The 13,269-nt window shown below is 34.7% G+C and overlaps 1 protein-coding gene and 1 pseudogene across 2 annotated transcripts; one reads left to right on the top strand and one right to left on the bottom strand.

Moving 5' to 3' along the window:
* Positions 1 to 1,354: 1,354 nt before the first annotated feature.
* LOC140864353 (glucan endo-1,3-beta-glucosidase 4-like) lies at positions 1,355 to 6,361 on the top strand (annotated as a pseudogene).
* Positions 6,362 to 6,876: 515 nt separating this feature from the next.
* Positions 6,877 to 9,583, bottom strand: LOC140864324 (7-deoxyloganetic acid glucosyl transferase-like). 2 transcript variants are annotated; one of them, XM_073268432.1, is made up of 2 exons: positions 9,024 to 9,583; positions 6,877 to 7,924 (listed from the first exon to the last, which is right to left on the bottom strand). In XM_073268432.1, exons 1-2 carry the CDS (start codon positions 9,514 to 9,516, stop codon positions 7,002 to 7,004), a joined length of 1,416 nt encoding a protein of 471 aa, XP_073124533.1. In that variant the 5' UTR covers positions 9,517 to 9,583; the 3' UTR covers positions 6,877 to 7,001. The 2 variants fall into 2 exon arrangements, with proteins under 2 accessions (XP_073124533.1, XP_073124534.1); XM_073268433.1 differs by having other exon boundaries at positions 6,877 to 7,921.
* Positions 9,584 to 13,269: the final 3,686 nt, after the last annotated feature.

The following is a 13,269-nucleotide window of genomic DNA, read 5'->3' as shown; positions in this document are numbered from 1 at the left end:
TAAGGGAATGGTATTCCTTTCAATTATGACGGATAGAATGAATAATGTAAGTCCACTGAAAAACTTCGTTTTATGTGAGATTATTTTCGATTATTACTGTCTAGCTTTCTTTTAGAGATATTGAACTGTATGGTTCATTTTCTTGGGTGTTTTGCATATTATTTCCATGGGCTGGTCAGCAGATTAATCTCTACTACTGCAAGATGCAAGTTGATATTTAAACTTTTGAAAACTCTATATAGCCAATGGAATTGTTAATCTAATTAATGTCCGCAGATTTTTGGGAGCTCGTAAATGAGTAGATTTGTTAATAATGAGTTTGCTTTTAGTTTGGACCATACTAAGACTCTTTCTCTTTTAGTTCTCATGTTGCTTCCGGCATTCGATTATTGATGGATTATTTGATAATTTTATTTGGTGTAATGAAAATTTCAACTTTCCTTGAACAGAATTGAGATCTCATATTGAAATATGCATTTAGAGCACGGGGAAGGTGGAGAAGTACTTCATGCATAGTCAAGTTTGTCTCAGTTTAATTTAGAGTCTAACAGCATACGTGGGAATTAATTTTGTTTTCCAAGAACATAGTATGAACACTTGATTACATTCATCGGAGTAGGTAATTATAGGAGGTCAATCTTTCCCTACAAAATTTGCGGAATTATCTCCTTCGATTCATGTTTGTTATTATTATTATTGTTATAATTAGTTTTTTTTTTTACTTTTCATGAGAGACATTTCTTAAAGCATGCGTATAGTAACGAAAAACATGAACTGTGGAAGTTTCATAAGCTTCACGTTGATTTACGCTGTCATGTTTTCCCCGTAGTTCATTCATTATTTCAGTAAGGAGGGACGACTTCTCTATTTTAATGCTTGCAACTAATTTATATTTTACCCTGTTATTTTTTAACCAGGGATTAAAGTTGATCCATCAGCTGTTTGAGCTATCTTGCAGAAAAGTTGACCTTCCATAAGGATACTTGAGACACTTCCATCACGACAACAGTTACGGTATGTATACTACAAAGGATAAATACTTTACAATTATTTGACTTGATTTTAGTCCACAAGTTTCTTGTTCTTTTTGAAACAAATTTTCATGCACATCTACACTACAGTTTGAATTAATTTAGCATAGCATTATTTCACATCATCAATATATTTTTTAAATTTGTTTAACGATGAATTATAATAAAAAATTTTATGCTATGTCTCTTTGTATTTGTTAACTATACAGAATGAATAAAATGAATGATCGATCCTTTTTCAAAAAACTGATATGTTAAAAAGAAATAAACAGTATAGAATGATAATAATCTTGATTCTGATAGAGAATGAAGTGGAATTAATGATGGAGCTCTTTCATAATTAAATAAACTTGGAATTCATTGCAGTCTCTTCAAATTCTGGTAACTGTATTAGTCTTTTTCACTTCTAGTATAGTAATTGTAATTTTTCTGACCATGAGAATTTGTTTAAGAAAAGTAATAATACTCCAAGAATATCCCAACCGTGCATTTTACATAAATTTGGCATTTTATTTTGGGTGTAGTGCTGTCGGAGGAAGATTGATAGCTGTCCTTGAATGAGTGGTCCATGTCCAAATTTATTATCTGTTAAATTAAATAATAATGGGTAAATTAGATCCTACCTGTATTTGTTGGGACTGATATTTGAATAACTGAATTCTCCAAGCTTATTTTCAAACTAATCGAACGGATCTAAATTTTTGGGATCGAAAATAATGCAAACAACCCAATTAACCAAAATGATCAAACTACAATGTGGACAAGTTTATTTTTTCCCCATAAAATTTGATTCGTTTCAGTTTTGGAAAATCAAAATCAAAATCGAGCCAAAGTTATTGAACTAATTCAAACTTTTTAAGCTGATTTCATGAATTTGGTGTTGGTATATGATGTATCTAGGTTAAGTAAATTTAGAGGAAATGAAGGTATTTATCTTATAATACTTTGGTTTATGAGTAAAGTTGGATGCAACAGAAGGTTGTAGCAGTCAGGAATTTCTGAGGTTTTAAAGCCATTTATAATTTCACAATGCAAACAAAATTGCCCATCAACCATCCTTTCATTTGTCGATCGCTCTTCATCTTCTCCATCTCATAATAATCTCTAAGTGGAAAATGCTTATGTTACTGGTTTCACACACTTCTCATCCAGTAAGTTATTTGTAGTTTGGATTCAATTTTATCTTAGGTTTGTCATTCTACAAAATTCTTATCTTTTGCTTTGCAGTTGTTGGTGCGGCTGCCCGTTCCAAATGGGATCAAGAAGTTCACCTCTAAAGTAGTATTTTATGGTTGGTTTCTTATTTTATGCTTCTTTTTTTATTCTTTTTTTTTATGGTTGGTTTCTGTTTGAGAAATTCTTCATTGCTGGGTTGTCTTGCTCGACCCTGGGCTCGCTATGTGTTTGACAAAATGACTTTGATAATCATTACAATAATCTTTAGGTCATAATACATCTATCAATAACTTCTTGATTATCTCATGGGCGAGTTTCATTGGCATTTACATTTCTGTTATCCTATTGTCATTTCCTCTATTGTTGATGATATCTATGATGTTACAAGTACATGCTTACAATTATACTATGAATTTTCGAATGAAATTGTTTGAACCTTTGAGGAAATTGCTGCATCTTTTACAAATCGCACTGTCATGTGACCAGACAAATTTTTTTCTTTAAATTTCATAGAAGGGTCTAAACATGCTTCTTTTCAAATTAGTCAAATCATAAAGCAATGATGTCTTCTCAATGCTCAGATAAACCATGAAAATCAGAAGTGATGATAGAATTGCAGAATTTAATTGAAGAAGGAAACAAACATTATTTTTTTAAAAAAGATAGAAAACTGAATGAGGTAAAAATCATTCAAGAAAATGATTTAATAAATAATGATTGTTTAAAGTGACAAATAAACCGTGGAACAATATTTGATCTTGAATAAGGGGTGGAATAATTTATGTGCCTATAAATCATTTGCAAAATTTACGACCATTCATAGTGCATTCTCACTCGTTATCCACGTGCAACGCACGTGCATTCTGCTAGTGGTATGTAAATATAGGTATAGAAATAGATATAGCCATATTGGTATAGAGGTATAAAGATCAGTTTTTTTACTTAAACATACCACATAAATGGAGATTATACGGGTTTAAACAACAAAATGAGACCATTTTTATATACTTATTTGTTACGTAAATTTATCTATTGGTGTTCCTTGATCTACTATTGACAGTTTCAATTTAATTAAATTCCACTTCGTCAGCTGGAGGAAAAAGTGTGGTACTGTGAAGCTTGAAGCCAAATCATTTAACAGTTGATGATGAAATTCGAAATATGGGTTCAAGCTCTCCTACTGTTTTGTGGAGTACTCTTCAATTCAGCAGGTTGATCGACAGACTCAACTTTTTGTTCACCTAGTTCCTGTCTTTGACCCATAATCCGGTTTTAAAGTTGCTATCTTAGTAACTTAAAAGTCTTTTCTGGAAATTATTTAACTGTGTTCTACAGGATGAACTACTATAGGATTATGTTTAGTCTCTCCCCTGCACCATTTGATTTCTAGTTAAAAGAATTTATTTCTTGCTCAAGTCTTGATTTTTTGTGGAGGTTTCCATAGGTTCTCTTATCATATGTTAATAGATTAATACTTTACCAGATTTTTGAGGGATGTGGATAGCAAAGAAATTAATTGGTAATGTACATAATTGCTGAGTAGTGATGATTATCGCCAGTATACTGTGTGCACTTATGTAGCATAGCTGTCGAAATTTTGCACTTGGATAGATTTAAGGTGCACCATCAACACTAACTGCCAAAGACTTTAGTATAATCGCGTAGGTGTGGTCTTTCAATCATTAGATCCTATCTTTTCATCTTATGATTTACTGGTAGAACTGCTCTGAAATTCCTATGCAGGGGCCTTTGTTGGGATAAATATTGGAACTGAGGTTTCAAACCTACCTTCAGCTGCTGATATTGTCGGGATCCTTAAAGCTCAAAAATTGACTCATGTCCGCCTTTTCGATGCCGATTCACACATGCTGAATGCTCTATCAAACAGTGGCATTGAAGTCATGGTTAGTGTCACAAATGAGGAAGTGCTAGGTCTTGGAGAATCACCTTCAGCGGCAGCAGCGTGGATTAATAAAAATGTTGCAGCTTATGTCCCCTCGACCAATATTACAGCAATTTCTGTTGGCAGTGAGGTTCTTACTTCAATCCCTAATGCTGCCCCGATTTTAGTCCCAGCAATGAATTACCTGTATAAAGCCTTAGTTGCATCGAATCTAAACCATCTAGTTAAAGTGTCGACCCCACATTCAATGGATATAATTCCTCGACCTTTTCCTCCTTCGACTGCCACCTTTAACACGACGTGGAACTCTACTATTTTCCAGGTCCTTCAATTCTTGAAAAACACAAATTCCTTTTACATGTTAAATGCTTATCCTTATTATGAATATGTTAAGAGCAGTGGCATTTTCCCTCTCGATTACGCGCTTTTCAAACCACTCTCCTCGGTCAAACAAATTGTGGATCCTAACACCCTCTTCCACTATACCAATATGTTTGATGCTTTGGTAGATGCCACTTACTATTCTATAGCTGCTCTAAACTTTTCAAGTATCCCAATTGTTGTGACCGAAACTGGTTGGCCATGGTTCGGTGGTGCCAATGAACCTGATGCTACTGCACAAAATGCAGAAGCATATAATAACAACTTGATCCGTCGTGTGTCAAATGATTCAGGTCCACCGAGTCAGCTTGGCATCCCAATAAATGCTTATATTTACGAGCTCTTCGATGAAGATCAGAGGCCGGGGCCAGTTTCAGAGAAAAACTGGGGTGTACTTTTCACCAATGGTACCTCTGTCTATGACATAAGTTTGAGTGCTTCGGATGGTCTTTCCAATTTTTCGTCTATCTTTTGTATCGCGAGACCAGGTGCGGACGAGAGATCGCTTCGAGATGGACTCAACTGGGCATGTGGGCCTGGTCAATCAGATTGCCGAGCTATCCAGCAAGGGCAGCCCTGTTACTTCCCCGATACATTGCAAAATCACGCTTCTTATGCTTACAATGATTACTACCAAAAAAGTGGAATTCTGGTGGGACTTGCGACTTTGGTGGCACAGCTATAGCAACTACTGTTGATCCTAGTAAGTTTCTGATTTAACTTTAGGAACCATTCTTTTTAAAATTTTTATTTGCAGAATTTATGTCCATAATTTGTACGTGGTCATCGAGACTGAATACAGGACAACAAAGGCCTAAAAGTAGTTACCCAAGCCAACCCAAATAAAGGATATTATATGTACCACACCGGTTATATTGAACTTGTGAGTTCCCGGCCTTTGATTTCTTGTTGGGAAACAGCTTTGAGGCTTTGACAAAAAATTCATGCGTAAAAGAGGGAGCCCGTCATTCCGTCAATATTTTTATATTTAGAAAGTGTTGCAGTATATCAGCGAAGATAGAAGACTAATATTCATAACTAGTCCCTATGAACGGGCTTGGTTGTTGAATTTCTGTGTTTACTGAAAATTATTCATCGCATCTTATAGTTTAAGATCATTGAATATTTGTAAAAGTAGAAAGTGAATTTGTCGGTTTTTGTTGTACTATGATAATAATGGTAAATCGAAACGATTTTTAAAGATGTTGGTCCTGTGGTGCTGCAACTAAGTCGTGCTCTTGGGAATTCTTTAAATCTTTGAAACTTGAAGTTCATTGGTTGCGGAAGAAGTTATTTCCGGAAAATTTCCGAACACGATAATAATTAACATGCTACGATTCTTATTAGATATTCATGTTTGGTAATGCTCCTTTTTTCCATTTTTGAACTTGCAGGTTATGGATCATGTAGATTCAGGGGAAGGTAAGACCATCCCACCATTTTTCCATATCGTTTATTTGATTAACACGTAATAAATACGAAGGAATAATCCGCAAAAATAAATATTTACCTTTATACTATGGTTTCTTCGATCTGACGTATAATGTGTTGAATTTGTTCATAGAAGAAACATAATATTTGCTTTTAACCAAAACTATCCTTCAATTACAATGTCTGTTTCGCAGTTTGAATGCAAGCACGGGGGGACTGTTTCAACCTCCGGCGTTCGGACCCATTGGTCCATCCTCAGGAAGCTCAAGGAACCGGATCGGTTTAGGTTCCGTAGTCGTGTTAATCTCTAGGTTGTTTTTGCTTCATATGAATGCCAGAAACATTTTGTAGTCCATGAACTGGAAACTGGTTTGTTTATTTTTTCAACAATTAACTCAATGTGATTGTTATCATCCCTAGTAATTGATGCAAGTGAGTGATTTTTGGGTTTTGTTGTGTAGTTTTATTTGTTTTTTATTTCCCAAAAAATTTAGACAGCAACAAAATTCAGTACTACATATGAACTTTTTTCTCATATCGAATTAGTCGCTTCATTAAAAGATGAAAGCCACTTTAGTGAAAGGTATTCACTTTATGGGAAAAAGTGTCTATTGATTGAGAGTTTTGTTTGTTTTTCAATTATTCAGCACCCTTTCATAAACCAGATTTGGACGTGGTTAAATCAATAATTGATTCAGACCTATGGTTAGATCATCATTCATCAGCTTGTGATATTAATGGAAGGGTGCTGAATAAACCTTCTATGATGTTGGGTGGAACAACCGAAACATGATATTTGAGCTAAGTTGTAACTGACTTTTGGTAAAATAGCGAGCTTTTACGATATTAACTTGTAAATTTGACGTAAAAATAATGCCTGATGTTATACAAGATTTACTTGTAAATTTGACGTAAAAGTTAAATCTATAACAATCCATTATTACAAAGCCGAGATATTCAAGATATGAGATCCAAGTAGTGATTGGGAAAATTGGAAAGCTTTCATGAAGGTTACATCATATGAACATATCCTGTGTTATTCGATTCGACAATCTATCTTTCATAAGCAACTCGTGCACTTATGGATTTCCTATATCTTTTATCAGACGCTCGAAACTAATATACGACGATCCACCCTCGACCAAGCATCGTTTAGCCGATTTCGCCATCTCATCAGCCCTTTGCAAGAACTCCCCCTTTCTCACCTCCATAAGATCCCTGACCATTTTCTCTACAACATTTCTGTCACAAGTGTCTTTCATATCCAATCCAAGATCCCACACGTTCCCAACGAACCGGCTGTTGACCTGTTGATCGACAAAATAAGGCCAGCAGATCATCGGCACGCCTTCAAATACGCTCTCTAAAGTCGAGTTCCATCCGCTGTGAGTCAAGAATCCGCCAACAGATGGATGGGCTAAAACTTCTTCTTGAGGCGCCCAGTCGACTATATACCCCCTCTCTTTCGTGCCTTTGGATAGGTCGTCTGGAATTCGACTCCCTGAGTCCTTGTTAAGGATCGAGTCGGGCCGTATGACCCAGAGAAATCTCTGACCACTACTTACCAAACCATGCCAGAACTCCATATATTGCTCGTTTGTCACATTCACAAGACTTCCAAAGCTCACATAAATCACTGATTTCGACGGTTGTGCATCGAGCCATGCTACGCAGGTCCGGTCCTCTTCCCACAAACTATTCGAAAACGTCGGCTGCAACGATCCTCGAGCCGCTAGTTTCGCTTTCAGATGGGTGTGTAGTGGTCCAATGGTGTAAATATTCGGACACAAACTCCGAATCTCAGAAAGAATCGGCCCTTCTAGTTCTTCAAACGTGTTTAGTATAAGTCCATGGGCTCGTGGTAGTTCATCACATTCCGTTCTATACAATCGGATATTCGGGTCAGTTACATTGCCCGATCGGCAAAAACTCGGCAGATCACGACGCCGGAGAAATCTTTCCATGCCTGGTACACTCTTTATCAGCTCATCCATATCATCTCCTTTAAGAAAAAAGATTGAATGAAGTTGAAAACAGTTGACAAAGAACTTGAGATTCTTTTGTAGTCTATAATCAACTACTTTTCAAACATATAACTAATCCAACTTATTAATGAACCAACCAACCAAGCAAAATTTTCATAAAAAGCAAAAAGATTCAATATTTTATTTAATAAAAACAGAGGTAACAGAACTGATCTTTTTTAAATAAATCAAACCAAGAAAAATGAACAACGAAACTAATTGAATCAAAACACACAGAAAACATAAACATAAGTTCGATTTATTCAGGTTTGAGAAAAAAATAACCGAAAATATTCTAGAAATAGCAATCAATGACTCAAATAACATAAGGTTGCGTTTGAATGGATGAATTTCAAATATATTTTTGTTATTTAGATAAGACCGTAAACTTCAAATCCATTGTTTACTTGTTTATATAGTATTTCATGCTAATTAAGATGAATTTCAAGTTCACCTGATAATCAGGTCATTTGAAATCCATTCTACCATGCATTACTAACTAACGTGTAAATAACCAACATGTGGATTTAAGACTTGATCTATTGTTTTATTGTAACCAATCCAACAAAAATCAAAATCAATAGATTTCAAATTCATCACTCGAATGCACCCTAAATAAATAACCAAATTAGTCTAGTTCAATCGGTTATTTTTTCATTGAAACGAAGTTTTGCACATTCAACGTGATACTACTTATCATTGACAAATCAAAACACTCACTTTGATCAATTTGGTAACTTGAAATTAATATAGAGTTATTGAAATGACAAATATATTCAATTAGCTTTCTTTGCTTAAAATAAACAAAAATTAATCTAATATTTATCTTCTACAACCAAAACTATGATCAGATTCTACACAATGACGCCGATCTATTAAATTAAAATTTTAATATCATTCGGTCCACACTGAAATGACATCAAGCATTGATTTCACAATTTAAAAAACAGATTGATAAGATTAAAATTTGATATTAAGTAAAGGATTAAAAAAAAAAAAATCAAAATTAAGGCAATTTATAAGAAATAATTATGTAATATTCCAAATTAAATTAAATAGCTGTTGTAAGTAAGTCACCATTGAAGGGAATCTCTCCAGCTTGAATAAGCTTGGGGAGACAGAAGAACACCCAAAGACAGCAAGCACTGATGGTCCTCACGTAGAAAACAGGGATCCCAAGCTCGTTCCCCACATCGAACGTGAATCCCAGAATCCCATCGGCGACAATACACGACACTCTCCGGCGGGACTCCGACTCAGAGCTGATCAGCATCTCCTTGAACAAAGGCTGGGTCTCGCGGCGCAAGGAATCGAACAGCTCGATGAATCTGTCCCCACGGGGGTGATCCTCCGGCAGCCCATCGGAGACGGTGTTGATTTGGAAATTCGGGTAGTGGTCGAAACGGGACCGGAAGCTGGAGTGGCGCTGGAGACGGGCGTGGATGTAGTCTGTGACAAGGAAGGTTACGTGGAGATCTGCGAGACAGAGAAGCTCGGCGAGCTTGAGCATGGAGTTTACGGGGCCTTGGAGGGGAAGAGGGAAGAGGAGTACGTGCGGCGGTTGGGCCATCGGAGAAGGAGGATTGATTTTTCTTTCTTCTTCCCAATCCAAGTTACACACTTTCCTTCCTTTTGTATAGAGTCTATAGACACACTTTAAATATAATATCACTTTAAAAAAAACACTTATAATAAAAATGTTACAATTACTAGATTTCGGTGTGATGTGTTGATGTGACTCATATTTATTTTGAAAAATAATAAAAATTAGTATTTTTTTTTGTTATATGTATTGTCTTTTTTTTCACATAAATTAAAAAAAATTATTGGAAAAGTAAATTTTATATAGTTTTTTTATTTTATCTCAATTTAATGTATTAAAAAATAATTACACAATTTTCAAAATATATTTAATATGGGTATATTAGTAAAGAAATGTAAAAATATATTATTAAATATGATATATTACTATATATTTGGGACAAACAAAAAAATAAACATGAATAATATAATTAGGACGGAGAAAGTATTTTGAATGAGTTGAATCGAGTAAAAATCCGTCTTATAAAAGTGACCTTTGAAATTATCTCATAAAAGTTTTTATACCTAATGATATAGATAGTGGTTACCTTGATTAAAAAAAAAGTTAATTATATTTCTAATAAAAATAGATGGTTTCTTTTCTTTTCTTTTCTTTTTTTTTTTTTAAAAAGAAAAAGTTAGATGGTTTATATTTTAAATTAAATGTGATATTTATGGAAAAGTTTGGCCAAACTCGGAATTTGTCTGGTATAGAAAAATATTGGACCAAGGGTATCACGCTCAAAACCGAGCGGATATCTCAATGGACATGCTTTTAATTCTACACAACAAAAGTCAAAAAGTAAGTAACTTATTATTTAATGTAACAATAAATTTATTGTTTTAATATATATTTCGTGGTGGGTTTATTTATTAAAACTAACCTGACCCTACTTGTGGATTCTTAGACTGAACTTACTTGTAAACCGCACAACATGTTTGATTTAGAGGTGTTAAAATGAGTTAGACTCGTCGGATTGATTTGTCTCGCCATATAAAATAGATGGGTTGGTTGTCATTTTATCAACCCGCATAGAGGTGGGCCGGCCCATTCCGCCCCGCATAATGGTGGGTTGGGGTGGATTGCGGGTTGGTCCGCCAAAACCCGCCAAATTACACTTAAACCCGCTGGATTGGCCCGTCCTGCCACTTAAAATAGGTGGGTTGGGTTGGTGTTTTTCCAACCCGCCTAAAAGGTTAGCCGCCCCGCTGGCCCATTTTGACATCTCTAGTTTGATCAGATGTCAACCTACCCCGAATTAGAGTGGATTTAATTTTGGATGAGGTTTAAACTTAGTCCATTATCATTTTTTTCTTTTTTTTTTATTTAGGTACACTCATCAATTTTATTAATAAATATGAATATCCTTCGTTACAAGAATTATCAATCAAGTAGAAAAATTTTCGGACACCCAATAAAAAAATGGAGAGGAAGAAAGTGCAAAGCTTATTAGGGGTAAGCCACGGAATTGGTCGATCTTCTAACATGAGAATGTTAGAGATTTAATAAATAATTGTGATTGAAATCAATATCACAACAAATACGAATTTATGTCAATATAATTTGAATTCGACAAGATTTAGTTGCACTTTAAATATAACTTAGCGATTTTTATTATCACAATTGATCCTCAATGATTTCTTAGACAATGATCATTTTCGATGATAAAATTCCGAAAAAAATATCATAGCATCCTCTTGAAATTTAACATCAAACATTGAAATGTTAGCAGACACAAAAGATATTATAACAAAGTAGAAAAATAATCACAATAAATAATATTTCATGCATATATTTGAATTAATAAATCACAAAAATATATACATCAAAGTGGTGGACTCGAAAAGATACCTAGCACAACATTTAGTCTTTTGACACAAATAACAACTTGTGAGTAGTATAGTTTAATATCATGGTTATTAAATACTGATAATAAATCCGACCAACAAAATACATTTTTTTGGACCGACATATTGCATGCATGGACAATATTTGTGTTATAATTTGGTCAGAAAATAATATTCTTTTGGACCGATTATTTTTCACATAAATTTAACATAATTTAATGTCGTAGGATGGATGTGCATACGATCTGGCCAGAAAATATTTTTTCTTTGGGCCGATTAGATGTAACTGTTAGAGTAGATGCCCTGCAAGCCAACTGTTGGCTAGGAATTTTATTGACTCACGTGTAATAAAAAATCTTTATTTTAATATAATTACTCTTTTACTCAATTCTGACATTTACTTTATCTGCAAACCCATGCAAGCTGCATAGATAAAGACATTGAATATACTATAGTAAATAAATATGAGGTTGTACATGTGATGACAATCATGAAACACATATTTCAATTAATGTATATTCTAAATTAAGTTCCTAGTCGATTGAGCCGTCCAAAATAAGGATAAGGATCGCTCGAGCTCGAGACTAGAATCTGTGATGTTGTGTACCACGTTTCATTGGTATGAACATAGAGATGTTCAATCATACAGATTGGTGCTCATACGATGAGTTCACTGAACTACCCTCCCTCGAATTTCCCAAGTGGTTATTATTCATCGAGTGGATAAATCCGTGGTTATGGTTGTACACCATTAGTCCTTACGACCCGAGACAACACTGAGGCTCTACATGCTAAGATTGTGCTTTGACTCGTTTACCAACTCCAAGAGGGTCATCAGGTGGCGAGATTGGGTACAGTTACGACACATGTAGGAGCCAGTGCATTGTAGTCGGGAATTCACCGCTCACCTACGGGTGTGGATATCCTATGTGATCTTATGAGATAGTAGTGCATGGAATTTTTGGCCAGAGTATGAAATGTACATTAGGGTAAAGTGGTTCCCTAGTTGCGCATGCGATGCCACTATGTATTCTTTTAGATGTATCACATCGTTATCGAACTTCACATGCAACCCTCGATGAACCAATGGTTGCAAATTCGATCGGGATATATGAGATGAAGGGAACGTATTGTATGATAACCATAATCGACTGGTTCTTGCAAGCACTATCAGTGATATCTAGGGAATCATGGGGCGATGCTACTAGACGCTCTTACCATGATTCGATGGGTCCAATAAAAAATGAATTCTGACATTCTTATGATCAAGGAGTTGATGCATAGAATGAGGCTAATAAGGGTAAGCTCGTATAAAGGACAATGCCCTGAATCACAAAGAGTTGTGAACCAACGGCTAGCTGTATCCCTGAACCAGTGAGGGTCACACAAGCACTATTTTCCCTATTCTCGTTGAGATAATAAATTCAAAGAGTTGAGTTTATAATAAATAAATTAGATTGGATCAAATGATAAGCTTATAAATGAGTTTATAATGACTTATAAAATTTTTTGAGAGCACAACTGCTAAAAATAGTTAAGGGAGTGCACCTGCTTAATTTGAGTGGAAGTGTTCCAAAATTAGCAGCTGTCTTATTTATGCTTTATTGGTTTTGAAAATTTAAAGTTTGCATCATAATAACAATTAAGTTAAAATCATAACATCGGTGAAATTGGATCATCGATAGGGATTATGATAATATTAATACAATGGGTACATGATTCATGGGCTAATAGGAGTACAAGCCCATCATGATAAAATATTAAAGTAATGGACTTTAATAAATTAATAGCATTCTAGTTGGACTAGAATAAAGCCCATTAGTTGTATTAATACATAGTATTAATTTATTTAAGGAAATAATATTGATACCATAATTTATAACTTGCACACAAA

The sequence above is a fragment of the Henckelia pumila genome, chromosome 4 (assembly GCF_033568475.1).
Source record: "Henckelia pumila isolate YLH828 chromosome 4, ASM3356847v2, whole genome shotgun sequence".
NCBI classification, from domain to species: domain Eukaryota; kingdom Viridiplantae; phylum Streptophyta; class Magnoliopsida; order Lamiales; family Gesneriaceae; genus Henckelia; species Henckelia pumila.
This window is presented reverse-complemented; position numbering and strand designations above follow the sequence as displayed.